General features: G+C 44.3%; 1 protein-coding gene across 1 annotated transcript; it reads left to right on the plus strand.

Annotated features, from left to right (window-relative positions):
• Positions 1 to 2366: 2366 nt before the first annotated feature.
• Positions 2367 to 11817, plus strand: cdk13 (cyclin dependent kinase 13). Its single transcript, XM_020494658.2, has 14 exons — positions 2367 to 4261; positions 5254 to 5796; positions 5921 to 6085; positions 6223 to 6362; positions 6549 to 6719; positions 7730 to 7919; positions 8136 to 8192; positions 8338 to 8439; positions 8570 to 8647; positions 8804 to 8920; positions 9013 to 9144; positions 9279 to 9478; positions 9657 to 10127; positions 10360 to 11817. The coding sequence occupies exons 1-14, from the start codon at positions 3123 to 3125 to the stop codon at positions 11037 to 11039; spliced, it is 4185 nt and encodes a 1394-aa protein (XP_020350247.1). The 5' UTR covers positions 2367 to 3122; the 3' UTR covers positions 11040 to 11817.
• The last annotated feature ends 1457 nt before the right edge of the window (positions 11818 to 13274 follow it).

The raw sequence follows: 13274 nt of genomic DNA on the forward strand, positions 1-13274 counted from the left end.
ACTCGGCCTATACTGGCCAAAGCATGAATTGGAGAATAAACACTTCAAAACCACCACAATTGTGTTTCTGCCAGTTAAAAAAATTAATTAAAAAAAAGCTTGTTATTTCTGCATAAAGGATGATGAGCTGGCCAATCAGCTGTCTACTCATGATTTTTTTTTTTTTTTTCGCCCACTCCATTCCTGCTCAAAGCTGTTTTTTAACATATTTTAAGAATTGGTAGAAAAACTTCACTCGTTTTGTAATCAATTATCTGGAAACACTGGAATGCTACTTTAATATAAATCTGGAAATACTGGAGTTACTTTGTTTTTGGGAAACTCACCCCATGATGGTTTGAACTTTTCAGTCTTACATAACTTGATGTTAAAACCCCCTAAAGTCTATTGATGCACCGGTGTGTTATCTAAATAACATAATTAAAAAATCCAGTCAATCTGTCAGTTTGAGCTAGAGAGATCTAGCATGGGCTACGTCTCAATCCACTTCATCGCCTATGTCGCCCTTCCACATCTGCAGTGGAAAGTGGCGGAGCTACAGAGCTGTTTGTCAAACCAGGAGACATCCAGAAAATCGTAGACTCACGAACATGACGGTGTTCTCAGTGTTTTGCTTTGACGTCCACAAGTGTCGCTGGACCAGTCCTAAAGGTAACCCATACAAATGAATGGAGGTAGTTTTGTGCCAACAAAAATAAGGGGTTAAATGTGTTGTTTAATTCCTGAGCTTTCTTATCTCCTTGATATAGGACAGACACTTCAAAACTTTATTCCTTATGATTTATTTTTGTACTGTCTTGTCGTTTATGAATGTATAATTCACTGCATTTATGTGTTTATATGGGCTATAGTAGTAAAGGCCAAGTGTAATATTTTGTCATGCTTTATTTATTTTTTGGGGGGGGATACCTAAAAGGCTCCTAAAATTTCAAATCAAATAGTTAAATGATCCATTGTATGACCTTAAAACAATTCCATGTCATCTTAGAACCCCCCCGCTCTTGTAGAATTCTGTAGCATACCATTATCTACTTCCATGGTGCTACCTTGCTTTCTGACTGACCTAGATCAAGTTCTGTTTGTTTGTGTGTATGCACGTGCGTGGGTCCAAGCCCCTACTTGGTAACTCTGTCTCAAATGACAAATGTTTTTATTAACTTATTTTCCCATTGTTTGGTGTAATCACAATGGACTGGGCCAGGTCAAATTGAGCAAGGCCAGGTCTGGTTCGTGAGACTTATGTAGGAATTTGTATTACATTTTGTTGCAGTAATGTGAATTTTCTCAACAGGAAACTTTTAACGTGAGTTTTTTATTTATTTTATTTTTTACTGTACACATGTATTGCCTTATGTTTTAATATCCTTTTACTTTCAATTTGTAATAATTATCTTTGATTTGCTTTATCAAACTGAAGATCAATCTCAAAATGGATGTTTGTTATACCTGTATTGTGTAGTTATTATGTTGTCTGTTTACTCACATCCTTAACAAAAACACTAATATATCTTACTGTTACTGGGTACGATAATTGAAATGCTGTGTACCTTTCAGTTCATGTTTTGTGAGCTATTGGATAGACAAATAAAGTGATTATAATTTTTTACAAACAAATCCACCCCTTTTTATTCTGAGACTTGCACTGATTGTTCTGTTATTGCAATGTAACACAGCTGTAAATTGACTATTTTAGTATTTTGTTTAAATGTAATATTCATAGTAGACATTGCAAACTAAAATGACCCATTAATGGGATATGTTCTCTTTCCAACATTCGTTTTGGCAGAATCAAATTGTATTAGGCACATGTGCCGAATACAACAGGTGTAGACCTAGTGAAATGCTTAATTACGAAGTCAACACATGCAGTGTTTAGTTGCATAATCTTGACTAGTGAGGAATAATAATTGTAGCCACTCAAATGGTGACGCGGGGCGAAAATCGGAATTCAAGCGTCAATGGATTAGTTATTAATATACCTATACTGAACAAAAATATAAATGCAACATGTAATGTGCTGGTTTCATGAGCTGAAATAAAAAAAATCCTAGAAATGTTCCAAACTCATTCCGATTGGCTGGGCCTGGCTCCCAAGTGGGTGAGCCTATGCCCACACATGGCTACACCCATGCCCAGTCATGTGAAATCAATAAATCTGGGCCTAATTATTTCATTTCATTTAACTGATTTCCTTATGAACTTTAACTCAGAAAAATATTTAATTGTTGCATTTTGCGTTTTATATTTTCAGTATAGTTTGATATGTTTGTCCCATATGACATGTAGGCTATACCCCCCCCCCCCCCCCCAACCAAAATCACACATTCAGTGTTATTGGCTCTCGCCCTGTGACCACTTCTTGGCGCATCCTAGGGGTTGTATATTTTGGCCTGGCTATAGGTAATACAAAGTAACGCAGTATGATATTTGGAATGAAAAATTACTTAATGTTTGACTATTTTCATTCCCAATGTGGAGAAACTTATGCGTCAGGAGTTTTCCTTTGGTAGTGACGTAAACACTGATCTGCACATCATTGGACGTAACAGCGGAATAGTAGGCCTTCAGTTTGAAAGCTACGGTTTGCGTGCTAGTTAGCTACCTACTTCCTTGTTAGTCCAAACTGGAGTGCGATGGCAAGCGTAAAGAAGTTTGTCCTAAAAAGCGAATGTTTTTCCCTTATTTTCAGCACTTTGGGAATATATTTTTAAAGCCGATGTGAGCTGCGATATTCCTCAAGAAACATTTCCTTTCGAGCAGGAGACATTGGGCCTGCTACACTAAGCATGGAATGGAATGCAATTACGAGACACTGCCTAGCTAGCTACAGTTGCTAGCTAGTTAGCTCTGGCTAGCCAGCTAGCAAATCTTTGGAATTGCAGACCAGGATTCTAATGATTTGATTTATTTTTCTCGTATTATCAGAAATTAATCTCGAGGTAAACATTGGATGGACTTGGTTGGATGAATCCGATGGATTATCGCTTGGAATAGTTTACTACCAGTTAGTGACTAGCTAGTTAGCTTTAGCTTGCTAGCTAATTTGTAGCAAATGTTTTGTGTGGCAACATAACACTAAAGACAACTAATATTACCAAAAGTATATATCACATTTTTGATAAATGCCTAACCCGGAGGTGTTTCGCGAGGGTCGGGGAAGAAGCCCATCGACACAGAGAAGTGCCAGACAGGAGCGGCGCAGTAACGTTAAACCTGGAAGCGGTGCTACTCCGCACCGAGAGAAACACCGGGAGAAGAGGCGGTCGTCATCTATCCGAAAGAAACACAGTCACGCTAGGGGGAAAACACAATGGCATACGCCTGATGAACCAGACAGTGAACGGAGAGGCACTCTTGAAAGAGGTGAACTTCGGACTTTAGTGGAATATGACGACGTGAGTTCCCAATCAGAACGCTTTTCTGGTAGCCCTTCGCCGAAACCAGAACCGCATGCTACTATTTTGGTCGACCGACTTAGCGAAGTTGAGTTCACAGGCATGAACGGACCGACATCCCCAGAGAGAAGGTCTCGAAGAGACAGGTCTGTATTGCATCTCAGGAAGGATGAACAAATCAGTGGTTCGTCCGAGAGGAATAGACAAGAGAAGGAACCGAAAAGAAAGGAACGCCAGAGCCGTGAGAGAGATACTTCGAAATCTCGTGGTAGTAGCCTGAGCGCCACCAAAAACAACCGAGACGGTGCGAGAAACATTGACAGTAACGGCAAGAAGACGTCTACAACCTTGGCCCCCATGTCTTTGGACAAAAAGGAATCTAAACGGCACAAAAGTAAGACACGTTCGGAAAAGGAGCCCCCGTCTGCATACAGGGATGCACCACAATCATACCGAGATGACCGTGAAGAACTCGGGGCCTACAGAAGAAGTCCTGGTTTCAAGGCAGACAGCCCACATGGGAAATCGTATTCCTATGGATATCAGTCTCCCAGTGGTAGTTATAATAACCAGTTTATATCTAGAAGAAGTCCCAGTTATGGGAACAAAAGGCTGTCCCCTACTTCAACATACTACAGCCGAGATTCTGAGGTCTATGGTGCCTACAACATTTCAAAGTCGCCCAGTTCATACTCGAGTAACAAAAGAAAGCGGTCTCCAACGAGCCCATTCAATTGGCGCAGGTCTCCAAGTTATGGCCGACATAGTCCATTCGAACAGGGAGAACTTGCTTCAAGTCCCTACGGTACCCGTCGGCGATCACGAAGTCCATACCGAAAGTCACTGAGCCCAAGTCCAGACGTAAGGTAAGCAATTGATCAGAGGTTACTGCACTGGCTGAAAGCGAATTATTAATAGGTGTTACCCTCCACCTTATGAAATCTCTTGGAGAAAATAATGGCATGAATGTATTTATTTTTTTGAATTTAGTGATACTGAGAGACATTGATGTAAATTTGAGGGCAGAATCTGGATCACCCAAGTGAGCAAAGCTTTGTGAAACGCATTTAGTACAACTATTTTACTAGATTGTGATTCAGATTGTAATGATGCCTTCAATGCCACTGAAAGTGTTTATTTGCCATTCCAGTAGTCTGCTAAAACAGCACTTATTAGACAGTATGAACATTTAAAGAGCCACAGCGTACCAATTGGTACATGTTTTTCTGTTGCTTTTAGAAAAATTTGATTTAATTCTTGGTGTGTTTCCTGACCAACTCTGCATTTGGTTAATGATATTTGTCAACCATGAGACACTAGACACGGAAGCCTATTTTACTTCCTCAAAATAACCATAATGAATCTAAGAACTCAAGAAATCTGTAATTTTGTTGTTTTTGCCGAGGATGTTTGTTGTGCAATTTGACATCTAAGGCGTTTGCAGTATTTATCAAGTAAAGAAAATGTGTGACGTGTTATCTTATGTAAACAAAAGACAGAGCTGCTGGGCAGGTCTGTCTCACTGTTTATGCTATTGGATAGAAAGCAATCACAGCTGCTATTCACCCCATGTCGGAGAAGAAATGGACATTGTTCAATCTAAATCCAGCCTTCATTTACCTGTTATAATGCATGGATATTCCAAACTTTTAAAAACTTTTGTTGTTGAGGATACTGACTTTATGACCAAAATGATCCTACTTACACTTTGTAGTCAATTTCGACACTAGAATAACTGTTTCTGACTAATCGATGCCACACAGACACTTTCAAAGGGATTTGTTGCTTTTTAAAGGCAGTCACTCTTTAAAGGGAACTTTTCTCCTATGAGAGATTCATGTGTCTCTCCTTTCTCCAGGCGATCTGGCAAGTCTCGAAGCAGGAGTCCGTATTCCCCCTCGAGGCACTCCCGCTCACGCAGCCGCCACCGCCACTCTCGCTCCCGCAGCCGACCCTCCAGCCTCTCCCCCAGCACACTGACCTTCAAGAGCAGCCTGGCGGCCGAGCTCAGCAAGCAGAAGAAGGCCAAAGCTGCCGAGGCAGCTGCCCGGGCCAAGAGCTCCAGTAGCACCTCAACTCCCACCAAGGTTCCCTCTGCAGGCTCCCACCAACCCAGCCCCAAAACCAACCACGCCACTAAGAAGGGCCCCAGGACCCCTGTGTCGAGCCAGCCTCAGTCCCCCACAGACAGGACCTCCAAGAGGAGCACAGAGCCCCCCAAGCCCAGCAAGGATAGAGATGTGAAGGGAAAGGATGTCCCCTCGGTGCAACGAGACAAGAGGAAAGTACCAGCATCTGGACAGGGCAAAGAGAAGGAACGAGTCACTGCCCCAACTGCCTCTACACTGACATCTCTACACCTGCCCCCGAACATCCTCGAGCACTTAGCTGGAGCAGACAGGTAATCAAACATAAGAAATAGTTTTTTTTATAATTAAGAGAACTCATACATTTTTTCACACTCATACATTCCTCCCCCTCTTTCCATAGCCTAACTTCTCATCTTATTTTCCTCCCCTGTGCAGCTTGAAGGACGTCTTACCATCGCTATCAGGGAAGAATCCAGCAGAGCGTCAGAAGGCCCGCCACCTCCTGAGCGACCTGCCCCTTCCTCCCGAGCTACCCACAGGCGCCTCCTCCCCTCACAGCCCATATGACGAGAAGAAGACCACGCTTCGCCGCAGGCCCAAGTATGTCTGGGCCCCTTGACTTTCCATGTCTCACCCTACCACGTCAATGGCCTATGCTCCTCAATAAGCTCTCCTGCCTGGGGTTGAGAACCACTGCTTGACCTAATCTCTTGTTGGTTGGTTTGTCTTTCTCCCAGGATCTGCGGCCCACGCTTTGGGGAGATCAAGGAGACTGAGATCGATTGGGGGAAACGATGCGTGGACAAGTTTGAGATCATCGGCATCACAGGAGAAGGCACCTACGGCCAGGTGTACAAGGCAAAAGACAAAGATACAGGTGAGGACGACTAAATGCTTACGATGTATTATTTTACCATCAACATTTTAACCAAGCAGAATAATCTGTTTGTCAAACTCTTAAATTAACATTTGAGTCTTTCTATGCCCAAGGTAACTATTATGTATGAAAAGTTATCTTCTAATATCCTCTGCCCTTTACTTTATCTCTATCCCTGTGGTGTAGCTGAGATGGTGGCCTTGAAGAAGGTGCGCCTCGACAATGAGAAGGAGGGCTTCCCTATCACCGCCATCAGGGAGATCAAAATCCTCCGCCAACTCAACCACAAGAGCATCATCAACATGAAGGAGATAGTCACTGACAAGGAGGACGCCCTGGACTTCAAGAACGACAAAGGTCCATATGACAAACCCACTGAATTATCATTCTGCATCCTAAATGGCACTCCATTCCCTACATAGTGCACTACTTTTGACCAGAGCCCTATGGCAGAGGTTCTATAACTTTTTAGGGCCGGGGACCCCTTTTGTGATAGCAATCAGATGAATCATCTTTTTAACCTTTATTTAACTAGGCAAGTCAGTTAAGAACAAATTCTTATTTACAATGACGGCCTACTAAAAGGCAAAAGGCCTCCTGTGGGGACGGGGGCCTGGGATTAAAAATAAAATAATCTAGGACAAAACACACATCACAACAAGAGATGACAACACTACATAGAGACCTAAGACAACAACATAGCATGGTAGCAGCAAAAAACATGGTACAAACATTATTGGGCACAGACAACAGCACAAAGGGCAAGAAGGTAGTGAGATAAAAATAGCATACAAGGAGTTTTATGTCTTTGGCAGTGCACTGGGAAATGAACAAAGTCTCAGGCCCTAGGAAGGAATATTTTTAAAGGCCCGCCTCTTGGCATTGGGAGAGAATTTTGCAGTTGTTCAAGCTAATATCCTCCAATTCTACACATTTTGCATTGAGGCAGAGGGAACATTTAACTGTTTTAAAGCTTAAATTGCAATGTGTCTTGTGTTCTAAAATAACATTTTGGGGGAATAGAAGTTTGCCGATTTGAGTTGCACATTTTATACTTGGTCGACAAAAATTGAAAATATCCCTGTGAGCCTCCTAGGCCCATGTTGCCCAGGATTAAGAACACATTGTAGATTAATAATATTACATTGTATTACACCCCCTAAACTTATCCCATGGATCTCTTGGCCAAAATGTACAAAAATATATATTGATATATAATTTTTAATTGTTTTAATATTTTTAGATGCGGTACCCCACTTTGAGAACCTCTGATCAAAAGTAGTGCCCTATATAGGGAATAGGGTGCCATTTGGGATACAGACCATGTATCTAGATTGTTTCTCCATGCATTTGTTCTCCTTTTACAGGTGCGTTCTACCTGGTTTTTGAATACATGGACCACGACCTGATGGGGCTGCTGGAGTCTGGCCTGGTCCACTTCAACGAGAGCCACATCAAGTCCTTCATGAGGCAGCTGCTGGAGGGCCTTGACTACTGCCACAAGAAGAATTTCCTGCACAGGGACATCAAGTGCTCCAACATCTTGCTTAACAACAAGTGAGTGCTGCTCAGGATAGCTAGCCTGCTGGTCCCAGGTCTGTCGGTGCTGTCTTGTCAACTCCTATGGTCATTATCACACCAAAGCACAAGCAGATCTGGGACCAGGATAGTCTAAATGAAAAACAATTTATATCCGCTGCGGAATCAGTAGAATTGTCTGACAGAAAGGAAATCGGAAGTCACGTTAATGCTGTGTTCTGTTCTCTACGCCAGGGGTCAAATAAAGCTGGCAGATTTTGGACTGGCTCGACTTTATAACTCTGAGGAGAGGTAAGTGTCCCGATATGGCTTAGAGTTGATTGCTGCCAATAGTTGACTGTTTTGCTTCATCAAGCATATTGGTCTCAAATGTGTTTTGTTGTGGATGATGATGATATTATTGATACTTGTGCATTTTTCTGTCCCTGTCTTGTAGCCGACCGTACACCAACAAGGTGATCACCCTGTGGTACAGACCCCCAGAGCTTTTACTGGGGGAGGAGAGGTACACACCTGCCATTGATGTGTGGAGTTGCGGGTAAGAGACACACCTACGTTTAGTTGATTAGGTTTGGTGTTTCACTGGCTGATATTCATGATTCTTAAACCGAGGACAGATGGTTCTATAAAGAGAATCATGCATTCACCCTGTTTTTGTCTTAAATCAGGTGCATTCTGGGGGAGCTTTTCACAAAGAAGCCCATTTTCCAAGCCAATCAGGAGCTTGCCCAGTTAGAGCTGATCAGGTACGTTGTGTTCCGATGAGAAGGGTACTATAAATTCCCTCAATTTCTTATAATCAGCATCCCTTTTAACGGTCTGAAAGACCTTCAGCTATCTCATTGGACAGTCTTCTTGTTAGGGCATATTTTACTCTGGCCTTTGGCTTTTCTCCCTTCCAGTCGAATCTGTGGCAGCCCCTGCCCCGCTGTGTGGCCAGATGTCATCAAGCTGCCCTACTTCAACACCATGAAACCAAAGAAACAGTACCGGCGGCGGTTGCGAGAAGAGTTTGCTTTGTGAGTCGATCTGCTTGTTTGAATTCAGTAACTGGGCTCATCATTGGTGTATGAAAATAATGTTGTTATCCTTTGGCTGTGTCTTTGGTCAGTATACCACCCTCTGCCCTGGACCTGTTTGACCACATGCTGGCGCTGGACCCCAGTAAGCGCTGCGCTGCCGAGGCGGCGCTAAGCAGTGAGTTCCTCAAAGACGTGGACCCAACCAAGATGCCCCCACCAGAGTACGTTTGGCCAAAGACATTTTACTTCATAGTCTGTGATTCATTACTATAGAATATCATTTTTGTGATGAACCACCCTTTGATCTCCCTATTTCCATTTTGTCTCCTGTCCTCTTCCCATCTCTCTCCTCCAGTCTCCCCCTGTGGCAGGACTGCCATGAGTTGTGGAGTAAGAAGCGGCGGAGGCAGAAGCAGATGCCAGAGGAGCTGTCAGCCTCCAAGGCTCCCCGTAAGGAACTGGGGCTGGGAGACGACAGTCGTAGCAACACCCCCCAGGGCTTCCCTCCGCCCGGGGGACTCAAAGGCCAACCTGTGGCTGCCTCAGCCCTACTGGGTGAGTGAATGGGCCTTTAGTCTAGTACCGCAAAGTCACCCCTCCTTACTGGCCTCACACCTTATCAGTTACACACTCACTTTAATGGCTTATATTGCAACGACTAATAACAACTTGGAGTGAATTAAGAGGTACTTTTTAGTAAATTGCTTAAATATATATTTTTTGTCTCCCGTAGACTCAAAAGCTCCCAACTCCCAGCTGACCCAGGAACAGCTGGCGGTTCTCCTCAACCTGCTCGGCCAGTCCAAGAGCGCTGTCAACCCGGCCCAGATTGCCAAGGTCAACCCCGAGACTCTACAGCAGCTCTCCAAGGTCCTGCCACCAGAACACTCTGACTCCGACCGGCCTCCAGAGCCACACCCTCCACTCAAGCCCCACAAGCTCCCTCAGTCAGGTGGAGCACCCCGCACGCCCCCCATGCCCAAGCCCCCATCGCCACATCCCTCGTCGGCATCGCAGGGTAAGCCTGATGGGGAGGCGTCGGCAGCCACCCAGACGGCAGTCACCATGCTACTGGCCCAGCTCCTCCAGGCCCAGCAGAGGCAGGAAGCTGGCGATACAGACGGCACAAACGCACCAGCAGGAGGACCTCCTCTGCCACCCTCTGAGCCAAAGCAGCCCCCAGAGCCTATCCCTGTCTCGCCAGGTAACTACTCATAGAGAATATTGTGACATATTTGTTACCTCATATTTTGCAAGCAGAAATGATGTGTATAGATTCCACTGCTGTGACTATCCAGTAGGATTATCTGTCTCAAATTCTGTACACAATGGTTTTCATTTTGGATGTCCCTATGGTAGAATACGAACTTGCAAAGTAGGACGAGAACTATCCCTTTGCTTTGAACTAACATCAGGTCTTGTGTTTTCCCCCTTAGTGTCCGAGGGGAGCGGAGTTTCCTCCAGACCCATCCTCCCCCCCGACCAGAGACCCCCTGAACCACCCGAGCCCCCTCCCCGCTGCGAGGACTTGGACTACCGGCAGAAGATGGCGCGTAAGACGGGCCACCTGCTGCCTATGCCAACCTCAGGTGGAGCTGGTGAGGGAGGAAGGCTCCCAGAGCCAGACTACCCACCCCACCCCGGCACAGAAGGACCCAGCTATGGCGGTGACTACAGCCGCCCACCCCCTCCACCCTTCCCTCCTGTAGGTTTTGGCGACTGCTACATGGGCCACATGTTGGGGGGTGGCCTACCCCCCCACAACCTGAGGGAAGTGTTCAGCAGCAGCACTCAGCAGTCCTCGGCTACCGGGTCCCTGGCCACCTCACTCCAGGAGCCCTTCCCTTCAGGCAGAGGTGGAGGTGTTAGCAGCATGGTGTTCAGTGGTGACAAAGACCATCGCTTTGAGTACAATCACAGCCCCTCCTTGCCTGTGGAAGGGAAGCCCAACCCCACCAGCATCCACCTCTATAACCATGCTACCCCTCCCCCGCCCATCCCTCCTCCGGGCCAGTCCTGGAGCTCCCCTTCCCAGGCTGTGGCCCCACCTATGCCCCTTGGCTTCAACCCACATGTGAACTCAGCAGCCATGCGAGGACGACACCTCCCCTTCTGATTGGCTGTGGCATAGTGAATGGGTGGGGTATGATGGACGCCTCAGACTTGTGGACTCAAAAGAAACTGAGCCCAAACCCTCTCAGGCTAGACCAGAGGGATCTGGAAATGCACACTTGATTTGTAATAATAAATACAAAAATCTGTGTAAAGCATTTTATTCCTCCTGTATCTGGAATGTGGGGTATGTTGCAGAAGGGGGGTTGTATAGGGGGAGCTTTTTTTGCTCATACCGTTTCATATTGTTTTTTGTTTGTATTCTGTCTTTTAAATTAAGCTTTTACCTTTTTTGAGTGTACATTTACCAGGCTAGGTATTGCTTTTAAATATGTACCCATGCCTTTCTTTTAATTGCTACCGAGCAAACAGTTTTGCACTACTGACTAAAGTAGGTGAGAACAATTTAGGTATGAAATTAAGTGCTATATCTGCACAACTTTTAGGAAATTACCAATGTTTTTTTATTTTGGGCCAAGCATATGTTGAAACCAGGAGGGCTCAGTTGATCGGGGTCCTGACTTGAAGGTGGTTTGTTTTTGAAGAGGATTGGCTCCTGAAAGACTGGTGGCACATGGGTGACTGCAGTAAAACTGATAGCTACTGATTGACTTGATGGAGGAAGGCCATGTTCACTTTAATTTCCACAAGCCCTTTGCCAATAGCCATTGTAAAACAAGAGACATGTAACCCAACTTCAAAAAATACTTTTTGTACTAAAATGTTTTTCTTTTCTGGGGGGGGGTGTGTGTCATGTTTATTAAAGAAATGCCAACAATGTTTTTATTTGTGTCTTACTTTGACTGTCGATCATCAAAGAATCATACCTGAACATGTAGAACACACTAACCAGTGCAAGTCAACAAACTACTGAACTGCTATTTGGCTATTTGCTGATGTAAAACATTTGTAAATTGATAGCATACTAGAGAAGATCAACTAATGAAGGACATAATGTTTTGTTTTTATTTTTCAATGCAATACTATTTTTGGTTGGAAGGTTGGCTGCCAAAAGAACACATGGATGACGAAGACAGGAACCACCTGAAAGGAAGTCAAGAAAAGCACCCAGAATAAGAGTTTGCTGGAGATGCACCGTTAAGGCCCTTTGCTCATCTAAGAGCTGTGTAAGTCATTACTCTGGTAGAAATGTCTACAAATGCCAGGCTGATGGCCTGTGAGAGGGATAAATAGGCATTAAAACACAACTGACTTCAGCCATACTCCACTGTAAAGTAATCTACAACTACACATTTCAAACTGAATAAATGAATATGATGAAATCTATTTCTTCAGATGCTGTTGATATTGCTACATCTATTTCTGGGTAGTTACTATAGCATAAGGGTAGATTATATTGATGTTTCTACCTACACCCAAGAGTAATACTTGGTTGCACAGGCTTTGGCCAAGATATCTGCTGACAAATGCTTCTTGTAGCTGTCAATGAGTTTGCTGCACGTTTCTACTGGAAGTTTGGCCTGGTGTTTTCAGGTCTCGGCATAGGTTTTCAATGGGATTCATATATGGACTCGACACTGGCCACTCCAGAACAGTCCAGCATTTCTTGGAAAATTCCTGAGTACTTTTTGATATGTGTTTGGGGTCGTTTTCCGTCTGTAAGAATCACAACCTTCAACAGAGACCCACCCAGTAGGGCATGTGTGAATGTTCTTGGGGCCTAACCTACCACTTATGTTGATCTTTCAATTTATTTCGCAAAGCCCACTTTCAGACACACCACATATGCAGTTACGGATTGCTATGCGCGATCCTTGGGAAGTCCCTACCCTAAACCTTAGCCTTGCCCATAACTCTTACCATCACTAACCCTTACCATTTTAAATGTACTCATACTTGTCCTATACTTGTTCATGTGCTCGTCAGAACTAGGAACCTCTGTTTAAAATAACGCAAGTTATTTGCGTAGAGTTTCCTATTGGCTAATTATGATACTTCCCAAGTGGGAAACTCTGAATCATCTTTCTACAACGATTTAGCAGTCGGAAATTTCAGAGATTCCTAGTTGCCACTAGCACATAGACGCGGCTCTATTTACAAGCCCCGAACTTTCCTTTCGTTCTTATTGGTCAAGGTCACGCCAGTCAGTATTATGTCAGCACTCAATATTCCCGGGACGTCAGTGATTGTAGGATTCCAGCACGAGCAGGGCAGATGTCAGAAACGTGCTTTTAGTGGTGATGGACATTGAGGGTCTTTTACCTGAGCCGCACTATTT

The sequence above is a fragment of the Oncorhynchus kisutch genome, linkage group LG11 (genome assembly GCF_002021735.2).
Source record: "Oncorhynchus kisutch isolate 150728-3 linkage group LG11, Okis_V2, whole genome shotgun sequence".
NCBI lineage: Eukaryota > Metazoa > Chordata > Actinopteri > Salmoniformes > Salmonidae > Oncorhynchus > Oncorhynchus kisutch.